We start from the raw sequence: 15,734 nt of genomic DNA, 5'->3' as shown, positions 1-15,734 counted from the left end.
AGGTAGGCCTGGCTGACATTCCATTATGACGCTATGGAAATCAGCAACAACATTTACTGGCTCTAAAATGTCCCTTTTTAAAATACTTGGGTAAATAAAAAGAGGCCAAAAATTGAAAGATACGTATATACATATGTACTCTCGGTTTGAATTGTTCTTAATAAGTCACAGTGCCACATCACGGGCGAGCTATTTATTTTTTGAAATGATCATTCCGCTTCGATCGCTTCGCAAAGTCAACTTTCGAAAAGCACGGCAAGCAGAAGAAAGTCCACAGCAAGCAGCATGGAGACAAGCTCAGGAAGAAAATGCATAATCAATTGAAATGTTGCTAAGGCACAAAGTGGGAGGTTGGCCTGTGTTTACATAGCAGCATAGTCAGTCACTTAAACAGTTCCAGACTCACATAAACAGGGCTACAATTAAAGCCACATGAGCACCATTATTTAACGTCGGAGGGAAGGGAGGAGAGGGGCTGCACTTCCCATTGTACGCTGACACAAAACAGCCATTACACCAACTTACTGAATGCAGAGGGCCAATGTTTTTCTTTTTCTTTCTTTCTTTTTCTTGCCGTCACATTTGCATTGGGCCTTTCTGCTCATTGGATTCATCTAGCTTGGTTGCTGGCATTTATTGTTACTGCGCCGGCTGGCCCATTAGAGGTTCATTTAGTGTTGAACTACTTGAGTGAAATGTGATCTGAGGGTCCCTGCTCGGACAAAGTTGCCAATGCCTTGCAAACAGGACAAATGATCTTGCCGTAGCCAAACAATGGACTTCATTACAAATCACAGTCCATCGAGTATATCAAGTTTCAATTTGTGCAATTTTTGGACTACTACTTAGTAAGTCATACATCTTTTGGACAAACCTAAAAGTGGCCTTTTTCAATGAGACCAAAATATATTGCTCCGCTTTTGCTCCATCTTGTTTTCATTGCGAACAAAGGCAAATCATTGAGAGCCTCTTTCTTTTTTTTTTCTTTCTTTGTTTGTTTTTGTCAGAACATGCGCTACTGCAACAAATACGCTACGTAATTGTTGTCTTTTTGAGGAGATTTGCATTCGACTCAGCATTTTTGGAGTTCTTTTCGGAGCCTCTTTAGGTCATATTCATTTTTGACGTCATTCCAAATCCTTTCAGTTTTAAACGGGAATTTGTTCCAGTACTTTATCATTTTGCGTGACGCTCTAAACGTGAATGTGATGCAAGAGGGCTACATACCTCCAATGGGTGAGCTACTCTGTCTTACTCGGGGGAAATCTCCGTTTCTTGGTGGACAACCACTTTGGTGACAGACATGTCTGGGTGTTGTTCTTTTGCTTCTTTTATAGCCTGAGCCAAGGCCTGGAGAAAGGACACAAGAGACGTAGAGCTTGATCGATGGCGCTCATTCAAACAGCTTGTGGAACAAACGTGTACACTATATTCTTCCACTTGCATGAAAGCATCATTTACCTTGTCATGATCAATTTCAGTATCTCCAGTAATGACAATTCTCTTCTCAATGCGAGTTTCTGAGATTCCCCCTTTCACCGTCTGCCAAAGACATTTTAATATCAAGAAAGTTGGAGATGATCGCTGATTGGTTTTTCAAACAAAAATATCTTGGGCTTCATTTCTCAATGCCTATTAAAGAGCATCGAGCCTGTACAAAGCAGAAAAGAGATGCGCCAATTGCAATGACAGCATTCAAGTCAACGGATTGTACCAGCATTCAAGTCAACGGATTGTACCGACGGGCAGACCTTGGTGATCTGGGTGGTTGTGGTGGTGCTGATGGTCTCGGATGTGATGGTCTGGGCACTCAGCAGCACTCCGGAGTCTCGTTCTGCAAAGTTGTCCACAGGCTGTGGGAGAGACACCTTTTAAGCGTTAGTTCCATCTCAACAATCCATTTTCTTCTTATTCGTGATAATAAGAAGACACAGTATGCCTCTTACCTGGGCTGACTCGTATGTAATGGTCTTTGTCTCCGTGTGAACTAAGGGGATGTCTTTGTAGGCCGCAGTTCCTCGAAGAGAGTTGGTGACGTCCGAGATGGTGATTGTCTGGGTCTTCAGCACCGGAGACTGCAAAATCAGAGTCAAGCTTGCTGAGATATCCAACAAGAAACGTTACAGATTTCATCACGAATAAACATTTGCATAGAGTCGACAGACAAGCTGTTGTGACATCTTGCAAAATCAAAAATAAATAATAGTGAGTCTCAATTAGCGTCACAATGGTAGGGAAACATTTGAAATCCTAGCGAGGAAAACAATAAATGTGTAATAAAGCCCTTCACGCATTCCCCCCTCCCCCATTCATGTCGCACTGTGTCGGAAAAAAAGTTGCTGCGAGTCAGGTTCCAACATGCCAGAGCACCTTTTCTTACTCAGTAAATTTGAAACATCCAAAAAATCCTTTCAGTCATCATATATTTGAACTTCTTATCAACATTAGTCCAGCCAATAAAATCAATGCAGGTAAACGATTCAACAAGAGCGCTTGATTTCAGTCTCTCGGACTGGCTGGCACCTGACATCATTTGCTTATTGTCTTTATTGGGATGATTAAGCAGATTCCTAAAATATGACTAGTCCTTCTTCTTCGTTCATTCATTCATGATGGAAAGCGTCCCGCAAACAAAAACACCTTGTCATCTTGAATGGGCATGCAAAGCGCGTCTTCGAAGTCCACCTTTCCAACTCTGGAATGTTGTCACTCTGCCCGAGTAGCAATTGTACACAAGTGGGCAATTGGCTGTCAGCAGAACAATAAAAATCCAAACGCGATTGGCAACATAAGGGAGGCAGTGCATGCATGCATGCATGCATAAGGAGGCCTCCAAATGACTCGGAGTAATGTGGCCTGTCAGCATTTGCTCGGCCAGCTCGGCTTGTGATTTAAATATACAGAGGGAAAAAAAAAAAAAAAAAAGGAAAAATTCCCATTTTCAAACAAGGCGGCATCATATTTCTCGGGTGCTAAAAACATCAGCTGAACAAAAACGCATTCTAGTTCGTATGGCAAAAGTATTGGGCCACTTGAATTGGGCATGTGTAAACTCAGGCAACGTCTTGCATCCATTTTGTGAACAAAGGGCTTGTTTAAGAGTGTGCGGAATTGGAGCACAACACTGTACACATCAGTTTAGTGTCCTTTTGAGTGATGAATCACATTTCTCCACTTGGCAGGCTGATGGATGAGCTGAGCTGAGCTGAGTGAGGCTTGTTGAATGCCAAGAGAACATTACCTGCCAGTCCACATTGTGCCAACTTCAAGTTGGACTGCTTGGCTTGGCTTGGCTTGGCCACAGCCGCCCGCTCATTCCTTCACAAATTTGAGACTATTCGATGTTGGGAAAGCCAATTTTCATAGGGATCGTTTTTGACACACTTTGTAGGCCAATTTCATGCAAGATAGGAGGATCTCATCAAAAAGGCAAGTGTGTCATCTATCTGGGGCCCAACACTTTTGTCTTCTCGAATAAGTAGACATTGAATGAGACAGAGGTTACAAGCGTGATTATTCTACTGTTCATGCCTCTTCACTTGACTGCAATTGTCCCCATTTATTGAGCAAGTTGCTGTCCAAACATCTCCTTCATTGAGGGGGAAAATATATATATATATATACAGTAAGCGTCATGCAGCCAACATGAGGATACTTGAATGTCAAATAAAGCATAACGCCTTTTTCTTTTTGATCTCAACATTTACGAAGCTGGCAACAACCATTTCAAAAGCAATCTTTGAATCATTTGTAAAAGATTTGAAAGAAGAATGCTTGGTTGTACACCTGAGGAAGTCATGAAAATGGCCTTGATTGTCTGCCTCAACTTGGTCCGACATGAGAATCATCATGCTCATTTAAACTACCTTTACTTACTACAAAAAAGAAACAGAAAACAATCGGAATTGTTCACACAATTCTGAGGACAACAGATGAACCATTACACTGCGTAATATGGCTTTTTTTTTCCCCCCTAAATCAGCAATGGCATCATGTGTCCTTAAACACATTTCCAAGATTCAAAACAAATGGCGTTTTCACAAAAAATTGATTTTAGTAATCAATTGACTTTTTTTTTCTTTCCTTTTTTACTGTCTGTGTAAACAGATTGGCAATAGACATGCCGCAGCTGTTCAACTGGAAATTTCAGAGCGGACTCCGAATGATGGGGTAAAGCGTCCACTTTGGGTGTCCAGAATGTAGCGCTTAACAGATCGCCCCATGACGATGCTTTAAGAGCTGATCTGGGTTTGCTGGCAGGAAGAACAAGAGAAAGGTGCAAACAGATAGATCAGCTCCAAACGCAAGATCAAAACAAAACGTTGACATGTGGCACGCACGCACGAACGCACGCACGCACGCACAACAACTCAAAAGCTGCAGGCGCAGCGGGGTGATGACTGAGGTAGAGTGAGGACAACACATGGCTGAGGGCAACTTGGACATTTTCAAATAAAAGCCAACCACAGCATGGTCAGAGCCATGGCAAGCAGGCCCGACAGGAAGAAGGACATCCGAGAGTGCCTATAGTGCGTGTGGAGCCTGGACGGGCTGACCTCACCGGAGCTGTCCAAGCGTCTGGCCTCATCTGGCACCTTGACAGCCACCTCCAAAGTCTCACCACAGGCTTGCTCCTCCTCCTCCTCCTCCTCCTCCTCCTCCTCGTCTTCGTCTACCCAATGTACCTCACTGTCCTCGTCGTCCAGCAGACAAGCGTGCCTGAACAGAGGCGATTCCCCCGGCGTCGGGGACAAGCTACATGCTCTTACCTTTGGTCCATACAGCGACTGCCGACCAGGAGAGACAAATAACAATGAACGCACACGTGTGGAAAAGGAAGGCTCAGCTCAGCTCAGCTCAGCTCAGCTCACAGGAGCGCAAAGCAAGCGGACAAGAAAAGAAAAGGAAAGTGATGGCACAATTGCTTTCTCTACAATTGACTTAATGGGACATCATAAAATCAGGTTTTGCGTATAACGGGAATTTGTCAAACCATGCCCTTCACTCTATTCGAGTGATTCATCTCCAACAAATAAATGCCTCTCACCCCTCAAATAAATTCCCTTCAGAAGAAAAAAAACAATAATTAGGCGGTGGAATAATGACACTGTCATGCTGCCAAAAGAGGGGAAAAAAGGACAGGAGGGAAAGTAAGATTCAAGTAGGCAGCCAAAGTCCTTCTAATGTTTATCCTTTCCAAACAAAGGTTAGTTCAGCCCCAATGCATGATTGGTCAACTCGTTAAATTACTTTCCTATAGCTCCTGAGCTGCTGCTGCTGCTGCAGCAAAATTGAACAGAATTTGGTGGTGAGCTTTTGTATTATTCATACATATATATAAATATATAAAAAAATAAAAATAAAAAAAAACATCACTGGGGATTTGTAGCCAGTCATGCAGTGGCCAAGATTGCTCATTTCCATCCATAATTCCCAAGGTTGTGCAGTAATACCAAAGTGATCACAGTTTTGCCTCAAGCAATAGTCCCATTACAACACAATTTGGAGTGGAGACATCAAAAGACAATGAGGGGAATGGTCGGAGAATGAGACACACAAAGGTCTTCTGGCTTTTTCCCCGTCGGTCCTTTTGTCCTTCCAACTCCAGCCGGGCTCAAAACATGCAAAGAAATCATCTCAGCCATGCGGCTCATTGCTCGATGAAGCAAGATGACACGCTGTGCAGCAGCCATTGGAAGAGCAAAGCTAGCTAGCTATTGCAAGCTAGCTATTGCAAGCTAGCTATTGCAAGCTAGCTATTGCAAGCTAGCTATTGCAAGCTAGCTATTGCAAGCTAGCTATTGCAAGCTAGCTATTGCAAGCTAGCTATTGCAAGCTAGCTATTGCAAGCCAGCTTCAAACTGTCACCTCTTTGTCATCTTTTCCTCGCTGCCTTTGCGCACATTCCGACCGACTCCTGCGGCTAAAAGCCCACTGAAGTCTTTGGTTTTGCAGCCAAGCGCAGATGTTCCAGATGGGATGTCATTGTGCCTGCCTGCCGGCCTGCCTGCCTGCCTGCCTGCTTTTGTGCTTTTGCCATGCTGGGGTTGGCTGTGTTGACCTTTTCAAATGCAGTGCACCGTTTTCCTCACATGCGCCGCATGGCTACTTTGTATGGAGCCGCTGTGGCACAACTGCGCACACACACATCCAAAAAGAACCTCTCTTATGACTGCTATTACTCATGCAGAAGCAAAAATAAAATGACACAAGCCGACAGCGCCGTCAAGTGGATCATCTGTGTACCTGCCAAATCATTCATGAATGAACAACGCGCGCACACACAGCCTTTGGATTGTTTGCAAAGCCCTCAACCTTAGCATGCCTACATGCAAACGCGTAAACAACATTTCAAAAACAAATTGGACTTTTGACTCGCAGCCAGGAAGGCTGATGGACGGATCAAGAGCAGCGATACAATCATGTCAAATCATACAGCTTGTGAAAAAAGAAGTACTCCTCATTTAAGACGCTACTTGTTAACCTGACTTTGAAAGGTAAGCGACGGTATTGAAGTCACACTAGAAGCATCTTCAGAATGATTTGCTCAGCTCTTCAAAGATCGCGAATTAGCTTCATCTCAAAATACGATAGCAGCATTGTGTATGGGGAAAGAAAAAAAAAAAAAAAAAAAAGATGATCCACCAGCAGGCAGACTCACCGCAGGTTGCAGCTGGCCGTTGATGCTCGCTGTGCGGAAAGGCGAGTTGCTGGAAAGACGCTTGTCCCATTCACTGGGTCGAGGCTCCGGTACAGACTCCATGAAACTTCTCTTCAGCTCGCTGATACTCGTGTGGTGACGCATGATCTCCGTCTGGGTCTTATCCACGTCCTTCAAAAGACAAGCCGTCGTGGTGTTAGGAGAGGAAATGGAAAGGCCGCAAATACAACAATGAACATCTTGACGACGACACAGGCAAGCAAACGGTACGCAATGCGGGGATGGAAAAACAAAAAGCAATCAACCAGTGACCAATGGAGAAGGAACATTGTCGCATGGTTACAGTCATACATCCAAACGAGACATGAAAGTGACAATGTCAAAGAGAAATCAAATCAAGCTACTTGCATCAGAGTCAGAGAGGAAAATGGTGCATGCCAAGCCTTTAGGGTTAAGCTAATTGCACACAAGAAAAGAAAAAAAAAGGTCGACACAAATATGAAGCAGGCAGAGAAACATGAAGACGACATTCCAAACAGAAGTGAACGCCATACAAACCTCCAACATTAAATTGCTATGTCTGATATAAATAGTTTCACCCTCAAGTTTCTTAGCTCGTTTCTGCAGAAAACACAAAACATCATTTTGGAATCATTCACAATATTGCATTTGCCTTGCAACGGAAGCCCGGCCGGCCGGGCGGGCGGGGCCAGAATCATCAACCGGGAAAAATGATTGGCAAAGAGCGAGCGAGCGACCGAGCGAGCGAGCGACCGCAAGAGACGCACTCACGACAGCATTTGCATGCAAAGCCTGCAGCAGTGCATCGCCAACTGGGCGGGCTACTGTCACCTTTCATCAAAGCAGTATTTTTACAGCACAAAGTGTAAGACGACATCACTCACCGTTTGTCTAAATTGAGCACAAGCAATTTGTAGAAAGTGATGTGAGCGAGCGAGCGAGCGAGCGCAAATCAGAGCTTATTGTGTCAAATGTTATTTGAATGACTGATTCCAAGCAATGAAGGCAAAATGCATCATCATTTCACATCAAACAACTGCAGCCAGTGGAAAGGTTCGAAAAATCAAGTCAGCGCATGGGCGTGATGTCAAAAATAAGAGTCAAGAAAGAAAAGGCGTGCAAGTGTGGCAAGCCAAGCAGGAAGACTAGGTGACTTGGCACATGCATGCTAACCTTCCTCACTCGCATCATTTCCATCTTTGTTTTGTCCTGAGGAGAGTGCTGCTCTCCCAGTAGAGAGAGAGAAAAAAGAAAAAAAAAAATCACGTTTGTATGATGCTTCTGCCGTTGAAACCATTTGCCCTGTACGTAAACAAACCTGGCTCTTTTTCTCTCGTTCGCCATTGGCAGCGGTCACAGAGGGGGAACGTCTCCGTTCTCTCCTGGCCAATGGCTGCTAGTACACACACAGCTCGCACATGATCACAATCGAGTCCACGCGCCACTTGCAAAAGCCCACACAAGTCCTTGGAAGCTAAGTGTACGTATGTATGTACGTATGTATGTACGTATGTACGTATGTTTTCAGTATGTCCTACTGGATGTTGGAGCCCCTCCAATAAAAGATAATAAGATTGCACTGAGTATACTCAATACCTTCATTTCTGGAGTGGACTCCGGTCCGGGGCTCTGGCTTTTCCGACCGTGGCCCTTCAGCTCGGCTTTCCTGTCTGCCGAGCGCTGGAACTTGGGCGTGGAGCCGTTGCTGCGCTGGGCCAGGTGAAGGGTGTGCAGCAGAGGCGACGGCGTGCTCTCCCCGGGAGACAGCGGCGACATGATGGGGGCGCTGACCGGACGGCTGGATTTGGTGCCCGGGGTGGATGCCATAGCTTGAGCGAACACACAAAACAACAAATATTACAGCGGCTCACAGAACTTGATAGCCAAACACAATCAATCAATCAATCAATCAATAAATAGACCCTCTACCTCCATCCATACTGCGGGAGTTCCTCTTACTAGACGTGCGCTGGAAAGCCGGAGCCGGTCTGTCAATGAGCGAGCTGGCCTGTTTGGTTTGAGCCTGAGTTCGACCGCTGTAGCGAAATTTGGAGCCCAGAGCCAGAAACTTTTTGGGAGTTGCCACCATCTCCGTGGAGATCAGCCTGCACGCGCGCGCACGCACGCGCACAAAGTTGGATCATGGAACGACATCGTCGGGATGTCGAAACATCTCGGGAGCATACCTGAAGAATGTGTGATGCTCTACGCACACTTTCCACAGTTTCTTGGCTGCTTTGTAGTTTGGAAGTTTGAAGCCGATAGCGCTCTCATAATGTTCTACCTGATAGAGAAGATGACAAGATGTCTGACGGCAAGCTGAAGATACCATTCGCACAAGCGGCCGAATGACGACGGTGTACCTCGGATGGACGTATTTTGATGAAGAAGCTGCTGCGCTTGTATGAGACCTTCAGGACTTTGGGCCAGGGAAAACGGTTGATCCTCAGTTTGTCTTTATAAACCATCAGACCATTGGAGCAAACGCCCAGCATGATGTCAACACCATCCAGATCCTGACACAAACAATGAGGAATGGCTTAGAATTTGCATAGTTGAGGAAGTATAAAATCGCAATCATATTTTGTTGAACATCTATGGATCGACATGATATTTTTTACGACTATCAACGTATGCTAAATGTATTCGTTAAATCATACGCAGAAGTTTGAGTGGCTTGAATAGGATTGTCTTGTACTCTTTGCTAAGAGCCACAAGGGGGCAGCACGTTCATGTAAAAGGCACCAGGGCAGAATGAAATCCCCCGGCTGATGCAAACAGATTGACCTGATTTCTGCTCTAAGATCTGACAAGTCACATGTCTTCCTGTTGTTGGGCCCACGCGGGCAGACGTGTTTTTTCTCTCCTATGCGTGCCATTTGTTGATCTGGACACAGCTCTGACACCGCTCCATCTCCAGCATCACATGCTCTCAGACCGTGGAGATCGCACTTTGAAAGAATGACCATTTGCTTGTGTTCACCTTGGCAGGGTGGAGGTCCACTCCATACATGGACAGCTTCTTTGCGTTCTCCAGGAACATCATGTCAGCTTGAGCTGGACTCATTGACCTGCAAAGTCAAAATGACTCTTAATCAAGTCAAGGTGGCGCTTTGGACCACTTGCCAAAATGCCATTTCAGCCAATGACTCCAGTTTATATAGGAGCACTTCCACCACCGCCGACGGATGTTCTTACCGGTAAGTGCGGTGTAGCTCCATCATCTTGTCCTCAAGCTCCTTGGTCTGCCCCTTAACCATCTTCATCTCCTTAGCGTAATCAGCGGCGTGCACCTCGGGGTCATACTCGCCCAGCTCTGACTGCAGAGCGTAGGAGCCCAGCAAGGCCAGGGTGACAAAAGAGCATGGCAGACGCCCTTGCAGGATGTCCTTGCGCAGTTGCAGGCACAGGTAATACCTGGAAAATGACAGGTCAGGAAATGACGCCGAAAAGGTCAAATGTTGCCAAGGAATGACAGTACGCTTTCGGATCCTCGTTCATTTCACAGGGAGAAAATGCTTAGAATGTTACGATACCTTGTGATGTCCTCCGACAATTGGGCCGGATCCGGAGGGTAGAATTTCACATTGAACGTGAAATCATAGTTGGCCCCTTAAAAAAGGGACGACAAATTATAGGATGAGGGGAGGCCCGGTTGTGGCCCGTACGGAGCTTACCTTGCACCTGCCTGCGGATCTCCTTGGCCAGATCCATCATCGTCTGCAAAAAGAAATGAGGCATGTCAACATCTAGCTTCGGTCCCCGAGCGGGCGAGTGCCACGAGTTAATCGGCTTCCCGGTGACACGAACATACATATTCAGAGCTACTGTCGGTCGGTCGGTCGGGACGGCGCCAGCAAATGAGTGACACTTTGACAGCGGCTCACCTTCACCTTGGGCGTCTCCCAGATGACCAGCCCGTAATAGTCTCTCTCCAGCAGATTGAGGTGATCGCATACTTTTGTGAACAGCTCCTGGCCTTTGGCATGTTTCTGCCGACGACAAAAAAAAAAAAAACGACAGTATTTCAGTGCAAGTGCTCACCTGATAGATAATGTAACAGCCAGTTCTTTCATGACGCTGCATGGGGCTCAGGGGAACAGTGTTCTTGCCCAAAGGACCACTAATAGCTTTTAGCAGGTGCTTAGCGAACGAGAGCTGTTTCCTTCTAAAAATAGCACACATCACGTCCCATACGGGCCTTGTCGTCTCTGCCTTTCTATTTATTCGATTTATGATTGAGTCATAAAGCGGTCCTTGTTGTTCACCCATGAAAAGATGACAAAAGAATGCCGTTAGTGGTTCTTACGTCCAGTTCACACTCATAGAGAGTGTCGTCCAGCAGGGTGACTTTAACTTGCATGGTTTTGGGGCGGCGTGGAGCTTTGGGAGTTTTGGATTCCTCCTCTTCTTTCTCTTGGTTACCGCTGCCTTCAGAAGCGTCCTCCTTCTGCTCCTCGTCCTTCTTGTTATCCCCGTCTTTCTCCAGCGTAGCCGCCTCTGCTTTCTCCTTGTTGAGCGGTTTGTCTTTTCCAGCCTCCTCCTCCTCCTCGCCTTCTTTCTTCTCTACTTGGGCAGCCTGAAGAAGATGAAACACACTTTATTATTAGGGCTGATGAATCGGGGCAGGGTATCGAATAAAAAGTCCTGACCTGCGCCTCAGCGCTGCTAAGCGAGTGCTGATCATGGGCCACCTCTCCCTCAATCTTCAGCTCAGGTTCAGGGTCAGCAATGGGGGCTTTGGCCTCTTCTTCCTCCTCCTCCTCCCCTCCCTCGCTCTCACACTGCGAGCGTCTCTTCAGGAAGGAGGAGAAGAGGCGGGAGAGGCCTCGGCCGCCGGCAGAGTTGCGGTTGCGAGGCCGGAGGTGCTCGTCTTCGGGAGAGGCCGGCTTGGCGTCCCCGCCAGCCTCCTCTTGCTGCCTTGGCTTCTTCTGGTGACTCTCTGCTTCGTCTGTCGTCATGGTGACCGCTGTGGCACACAATCGTGACCATGAATATGCTATACGCCTGTTTTGAGCCATCTCGGGGTGGCCATTTTGTTGTCAACTGAATACCACGTGGCGCTCGCTCAGGGCAAATGCAATTTGGTGAATGAAGACAGTGATGCTAGAAAAAGCCAGAGCTGGGTCTTTGTTACGTGATCATGACGCAAAATAGGACGGTTAGATCAAAACACAATCAATTGCAGGCAGCAAAAGTGTGTTATCTTTGTATTCCATCAGTCACTCTGCTGACACCAAAGGTCCTGGTTGCCTGCAGTGCTGCTGAGTTTTTGCTGCCACAGCCACACAAGTGCTGACACGGCACAGGCAATGGAGTGCGGGCTCCAACGCACCAGGTGGACCTAGAGAGAACAGCTCAAAACAGCATGTTCTCATGGCTTGAGTGTTCAGTCAGCATGTGCAGCATGTGCAGCATGTGCAGCATGTGCAGCATGTGCAGCATGTGCAGCATGTGGTTGGCTGGCCGGCCGGCCAAACTGACTAAAGCTGACTGTATGCACTTTTTAGTCCGGGGCAGCACTGCTGATTTTTTTTTTCTCTGCCAAATCAATTTGCAATATGTGCTAAATGGCCATTCTGGATGTGGGTAGGAGGACATAAAAACATAATTGCAAAAAAAAAAAGAAAAAAAAAAAGAATTACATAATTTAATCTTATTTCTATTGGTCAGCCTATTTTTATTTTTTTTTTAGGCTACCCCTAATAAAAAAATACACGGACGGTCTCCTGTGGTGGTATTCTGTCATGAGGGAATCAAATTGTAATCAGTAGATGGCTCGAAATGTAGAATCAGAAAAAAGAGAGAGTCCAGATGTCAGGCTGAGCTTGTTTGAAGTCAATGGCCAGCTGCTTTAAGAACATATGACAAAATATTGAGCAAACTACTCGGCACAAGGCAAAATTTGGACGATCCCAGGCTTAATGTTTAAATCACGTTAAAGTTTGTCCTGCACATTAACATTGAGAAACATCATTGTTGAAATCAAAACAATTTTCATTTGAAGATGGTTTCAAAGTTTCAACTTCCAAATGAGTCTTTATATCCAAGAATGTTTGATTTGATTTATTATTTTATTAGGAATGCGTTTGTGAAAATGAAGTACACGGCAGGCAGGCATGCATGCTAGCCTGAGTCAGAGCGCTGAACGTGAGCTTAAAAACAGAAAGCGGCTTTAGAATTAATCGGGCCCTGTGTGGGATTAAAGGACACTGCTCTGACGTGGAGTGCAGCCGTCCGTCCGTCCGTCCGCCCGTCCGCCCGTCCCACCACCCACACAAGCTATGGAGGAAATCCAGAAACTAGCCTGACCCACATGAAATCAAAGGCAGCAAACTATTTGTATATGTTGGAATATTCCAGACTGACAGCCCTACTGGGCACTTCATAAAGATTTTGTTGAGATTTCAACTTCACATCATCATAAAAAAAAAAAAAAAAACATATACAATATATAAGATTTTTTGTCAAGCAAACAAGCAAAACAATAAGACTTGCCAATGTAGAAGGAACGTAGACTACAAAAGGCAGTGAGTGGAGAAATGGAGACATCACACTCCGTTTTGTTCACTCCAGTCACAACAAATGAATCACTGTCCTCTGAGTGCGAGATGAAACAAACATGAGGAAAAAGATAAATATAGAGTGAAACTAATTTTAGCTGAAAACCATTGCTTCAAAAGAATTGACCTGACTGGCACACTGACTCGCTGTAAGGATAATAATCAACAATAGAGGTCTCCAATGTTCGTTGACATGTCTGACTTCTCTAGCGGCAGACCTTGTCGAGAACAGAAATTGCAACTGGTTCTAAAAAGACTTTTCAAATGTATTTTGTCATATTGGTGTGTTTTATTTGATCTTCTGGCCATGTATGTTCATGAACTTTGCCGCCACCACCAGGGGGCAGGTGAGATACTTTTTCTTTGCTGTCACATAATTCATTTCGAGTCGTTTCCATGGACAACAGTGACAATGTCTGTGACTGTGTCATTGTACAGTCAATTTACTGGCAACAACACAATCCACTGATGACACATCAATGATCATCATTCATTTTAAAATGGCAACACTCATCGCACAAACTGTCATGCATTCGTTAGACTGGGTGGTGTATTTCATGCTATTTAACCACATACCGGCTGTATGTTTACTAACAATGAATGCATCACAAATTTCATCAGACAAACTCCTAAACTCTTAAATCAAACTAAAGAACTAAATGTGTATTTGAATGATTAAGACAATAAAGGAAACTTTTTCCAATATATTTAAGATGCAAACGTGAAGTGGATGGTTGAAGAAGACAGGTGGAAGGAAGGAAGGAAGGAAGGAAGGAAGGAAGGAAGGAAGGAAGGAAGGAAGGAAGGAAGGAAGGAAGGAAGCCACAGGGGGAGAAAAGCGACAAGACAATCAATTTGAATTAAAAAAACACACTCACAGGCGCCCCCTGCTCCAATGCTGCTGTATATAGGCGTTTTTTGCTATTCGGGACCATATGTCCGCTCAGTAGCCTTCTAATTTGACACCTCGAAAACACAATAATGAATCATGCAATTTATTTTTTGAGGCGACCCACCATTGAATCACATCTGCTCGTATGCGCACTCGTAACAGCATTGACTAAGCGACGCGCACGGGTCCAAATGAGCCCAAAAAATATCATCCAAATCAAACGCAAGGTTTTACCGACATATGCAATGTTTAAAAACATACGAAAAGAAAAGAAAAGGGCTCGTTTTGCAGCAACAAACAATTAAAGGGGCGGTGGGTGCACCTGTCTGCAAATGGCGCTGAATGTGGGGGAAAAAAGATGTCAACAAATTGGCTGGCTTTAAGCGGTGGAAATTCACTCACCGGCTCAGCTCTGATCATCCAGCAGAAAACAACCACGTCAGTGTGTAAAAATCGGTTCTTGCAAATGATAGATCTCTTCTATTTGTAGAATTAGCCAAGTAGTGATTCATAAGCGTTCATCCAGCAGCTTGCAATGTGTTTAGGTACGAGCGCGTCGCGTCGCGTCCGATTGCTTTGCCCTCTGCTTAGTCTTACAGGCACCGGAGCAGCCGGAGTCGCTGTGCAAAGATGGGCAACTTCAGCGCTGGAGGGAGGGGAAACCATTTTTCATCAGTGCGACTTGGAGAGGGAGTGGGGCTCCATAAAACCACACACTTGCTAAAAGATGTGCAGAATATCTTGCATTTTTCTACTTGAGCGGCTGCCAATGTCATGCACAGACCCGACGAGTCTATTTCTGCCTAATCGGGCATATTGCGCTTTCGACCAGCACGATTTGGAGGCCAATGCAGGGTGCCACTATGATTGCTGGGAATAGACGTCATTCATTCCAACACAAAGACACAAACGATCAATTACACCCAATTCTGCCTGTACAAAATTTAGCAACATACCAAAGAAAACTCCACCCATGATGAAAAAAGAATGTTCTAAAGGATTTTAGTTTGTATACGCATTCATTACAAATAGCACACTGTCCAAAAGTAATGGTGAAAAAAATGAATAAACGTCTTGTCTTCGTGTTCTTTGAATATTTTGTATACATGTTCCTGAAGCCAAATAACAACCTGTTGTGCAATGATCATCAAGCCTATAAGACAAGACCCGGGGTTACAATATGACATTGTTCAGAGGGGGGGCTGCTATGTAATGAAGCAAGTGTATTTGCCAATGGTAGGAGCAAAGTGAAAAGCCTGCACCAATCGCCGTCCTTTGTCTTACTGAGGTTTTTTTTTTGTGTGCGGTTTTTTTTTTGGTGGAGCTTTATCATCTGTAACCAAGGATACTGATGATCCCCGACTCGTAAAAATCAATACATCCATTTTCCCTTGGGACTGCATGAGGGAAAAGGGAGAGCGCAACTCATTTAAATAAATTCATGAAAAAGAGGCTGCTTGCTGATTGGATTCCAGGGAGTCAATCCATCCATCTATTATTGAACAGTCTGTGTGAGGATCACAGCTATGATTGTGTTTGGACGGCATTGGTTATATAATGCAATATGGTTGCCGAGCGAGAGCACGCTAAACATCAT

General features: G+C 45.2%; 1 protein-coding gene across 17 annotated transcripts in view; it reads right to left on the bottom strand.

Moving 5' to 3' along the window:
* epb41a (erythrocyte membrane protein band 4.1a) overlaps window positions 1–15,734 on the bottom strand; it is a 33,492-nt gene that overhangs the window by 15,980 nt on the left and 1,778 nt on the right. The window contains exons 1-22 of one of the 17 annotated variants that reach the window (XM_068648857.1): window positions 14,540–15,086; window positions 11,335–11,651; window positions 10,992–11,261; window positions 10,570–10,674; window positions 10,360–10,402; window positions 10,219–10,294; window positions 9,881–10,099; window positions 9,666–9,753; window positions 9,046–9,198; window positions 8,869–8,966; window positions 8,612–8,787; window positions 8,279–8,511; window positions 8,001–8,075; window positions 7,856–7,903; window positions 7,220–7,282; window positions 7,070–7,117; window positions 6,662–6,832; window positions 4,562–4,787; window positions 1,947–2,075; window positions 1,752–1,868; window positions 1,462–1,542; window positions 1,228–1,350 (exon numbers count right to left, since the gene is read on the bottom strand). In XM_068648857.1, coding sequence (XP_068504958.1) covers window positions 1,508–1,542; window positions 1,752–1,868; window positions 1,947–2,075; window positions 4,562–4,787; window positions 6,662–6,832; window positions 7,070–7,117; window positions 7,220–7,282; window positions 7,856–7,903; window positions 8,001–8,075; window positions 8,279–8,511; window positions 8,612–8,787; window positions 8,869–8,966; window positions 9,046–9,198; window positions 9,666–9,753; window positions 9,881–10,099; window positions 10,219–10,294; window positions 10,360–10,402; window positions 10,570–10,674; window positions 10,992–11,261; window positions 11,335–11,643 — 2,682 coding nt within the window. In that variant the 5' untranslated portion in view covers window positions 11,644–11,651; window positions 14,540–15,086 and the 3' untranslated portion in view covers window positions 1,228–1,350; window positions 1,462–1,507. Of the gene's footprint in view, window positions 1–1,227; window positions 1,351–1,461; window positions 1,543–1,751; window positions 1,869–1,946; window positions 2,076–2,346; window positions 4,254–4,561; window positions 4,788–6,661; window positions 6,833–7,069; window positions 7,118–7,219; window positions 7,283–7,855; window positions 7,904–8,000; window positions 8,079–8,278; window positions 8,512–8,611; window positions 8,788–8,868; window positions 8,967–9,045; window positions 9,199–9,665; window positions 9,754–9,880; window positions 10,100–10,218; window positions 10,295–10,359; window positions 10,403–10,569; window positions 10,675–10,991; window positions 11,262–11,334; window positions 11,652–14,123; window positions 14,457–14,539; window positions 15,087–15,734 lie in introns of those variants that run through there. The other 16 variants (XM_049750375.2, XM_068648858.1, XM_068648856.1 and 13 more) reach the window with 16 other exon arrangements.

The sequence above is a fragment of the Syngnathus scovelli genome, chromosome 19 (genome assembly GCF_024217435.2).
Source record: "Syngnathus scovelli strain Florida chromosome 19, RoL_Ssco_1.2, whole genome shotgun sequence".
Classification (NCBI taxonomy): Eukaryota; Metazoa; Chordata; class Actinopteri; order Syngnathiformes; family Syngnathidae; genus Syngnathus; species Syngnathus scovelli.
The sequence above is the reverse complement of the archived record's forward strand: the minus strand, read 5'-3'. Positions and strand labels throughout refer to the sequence as shown.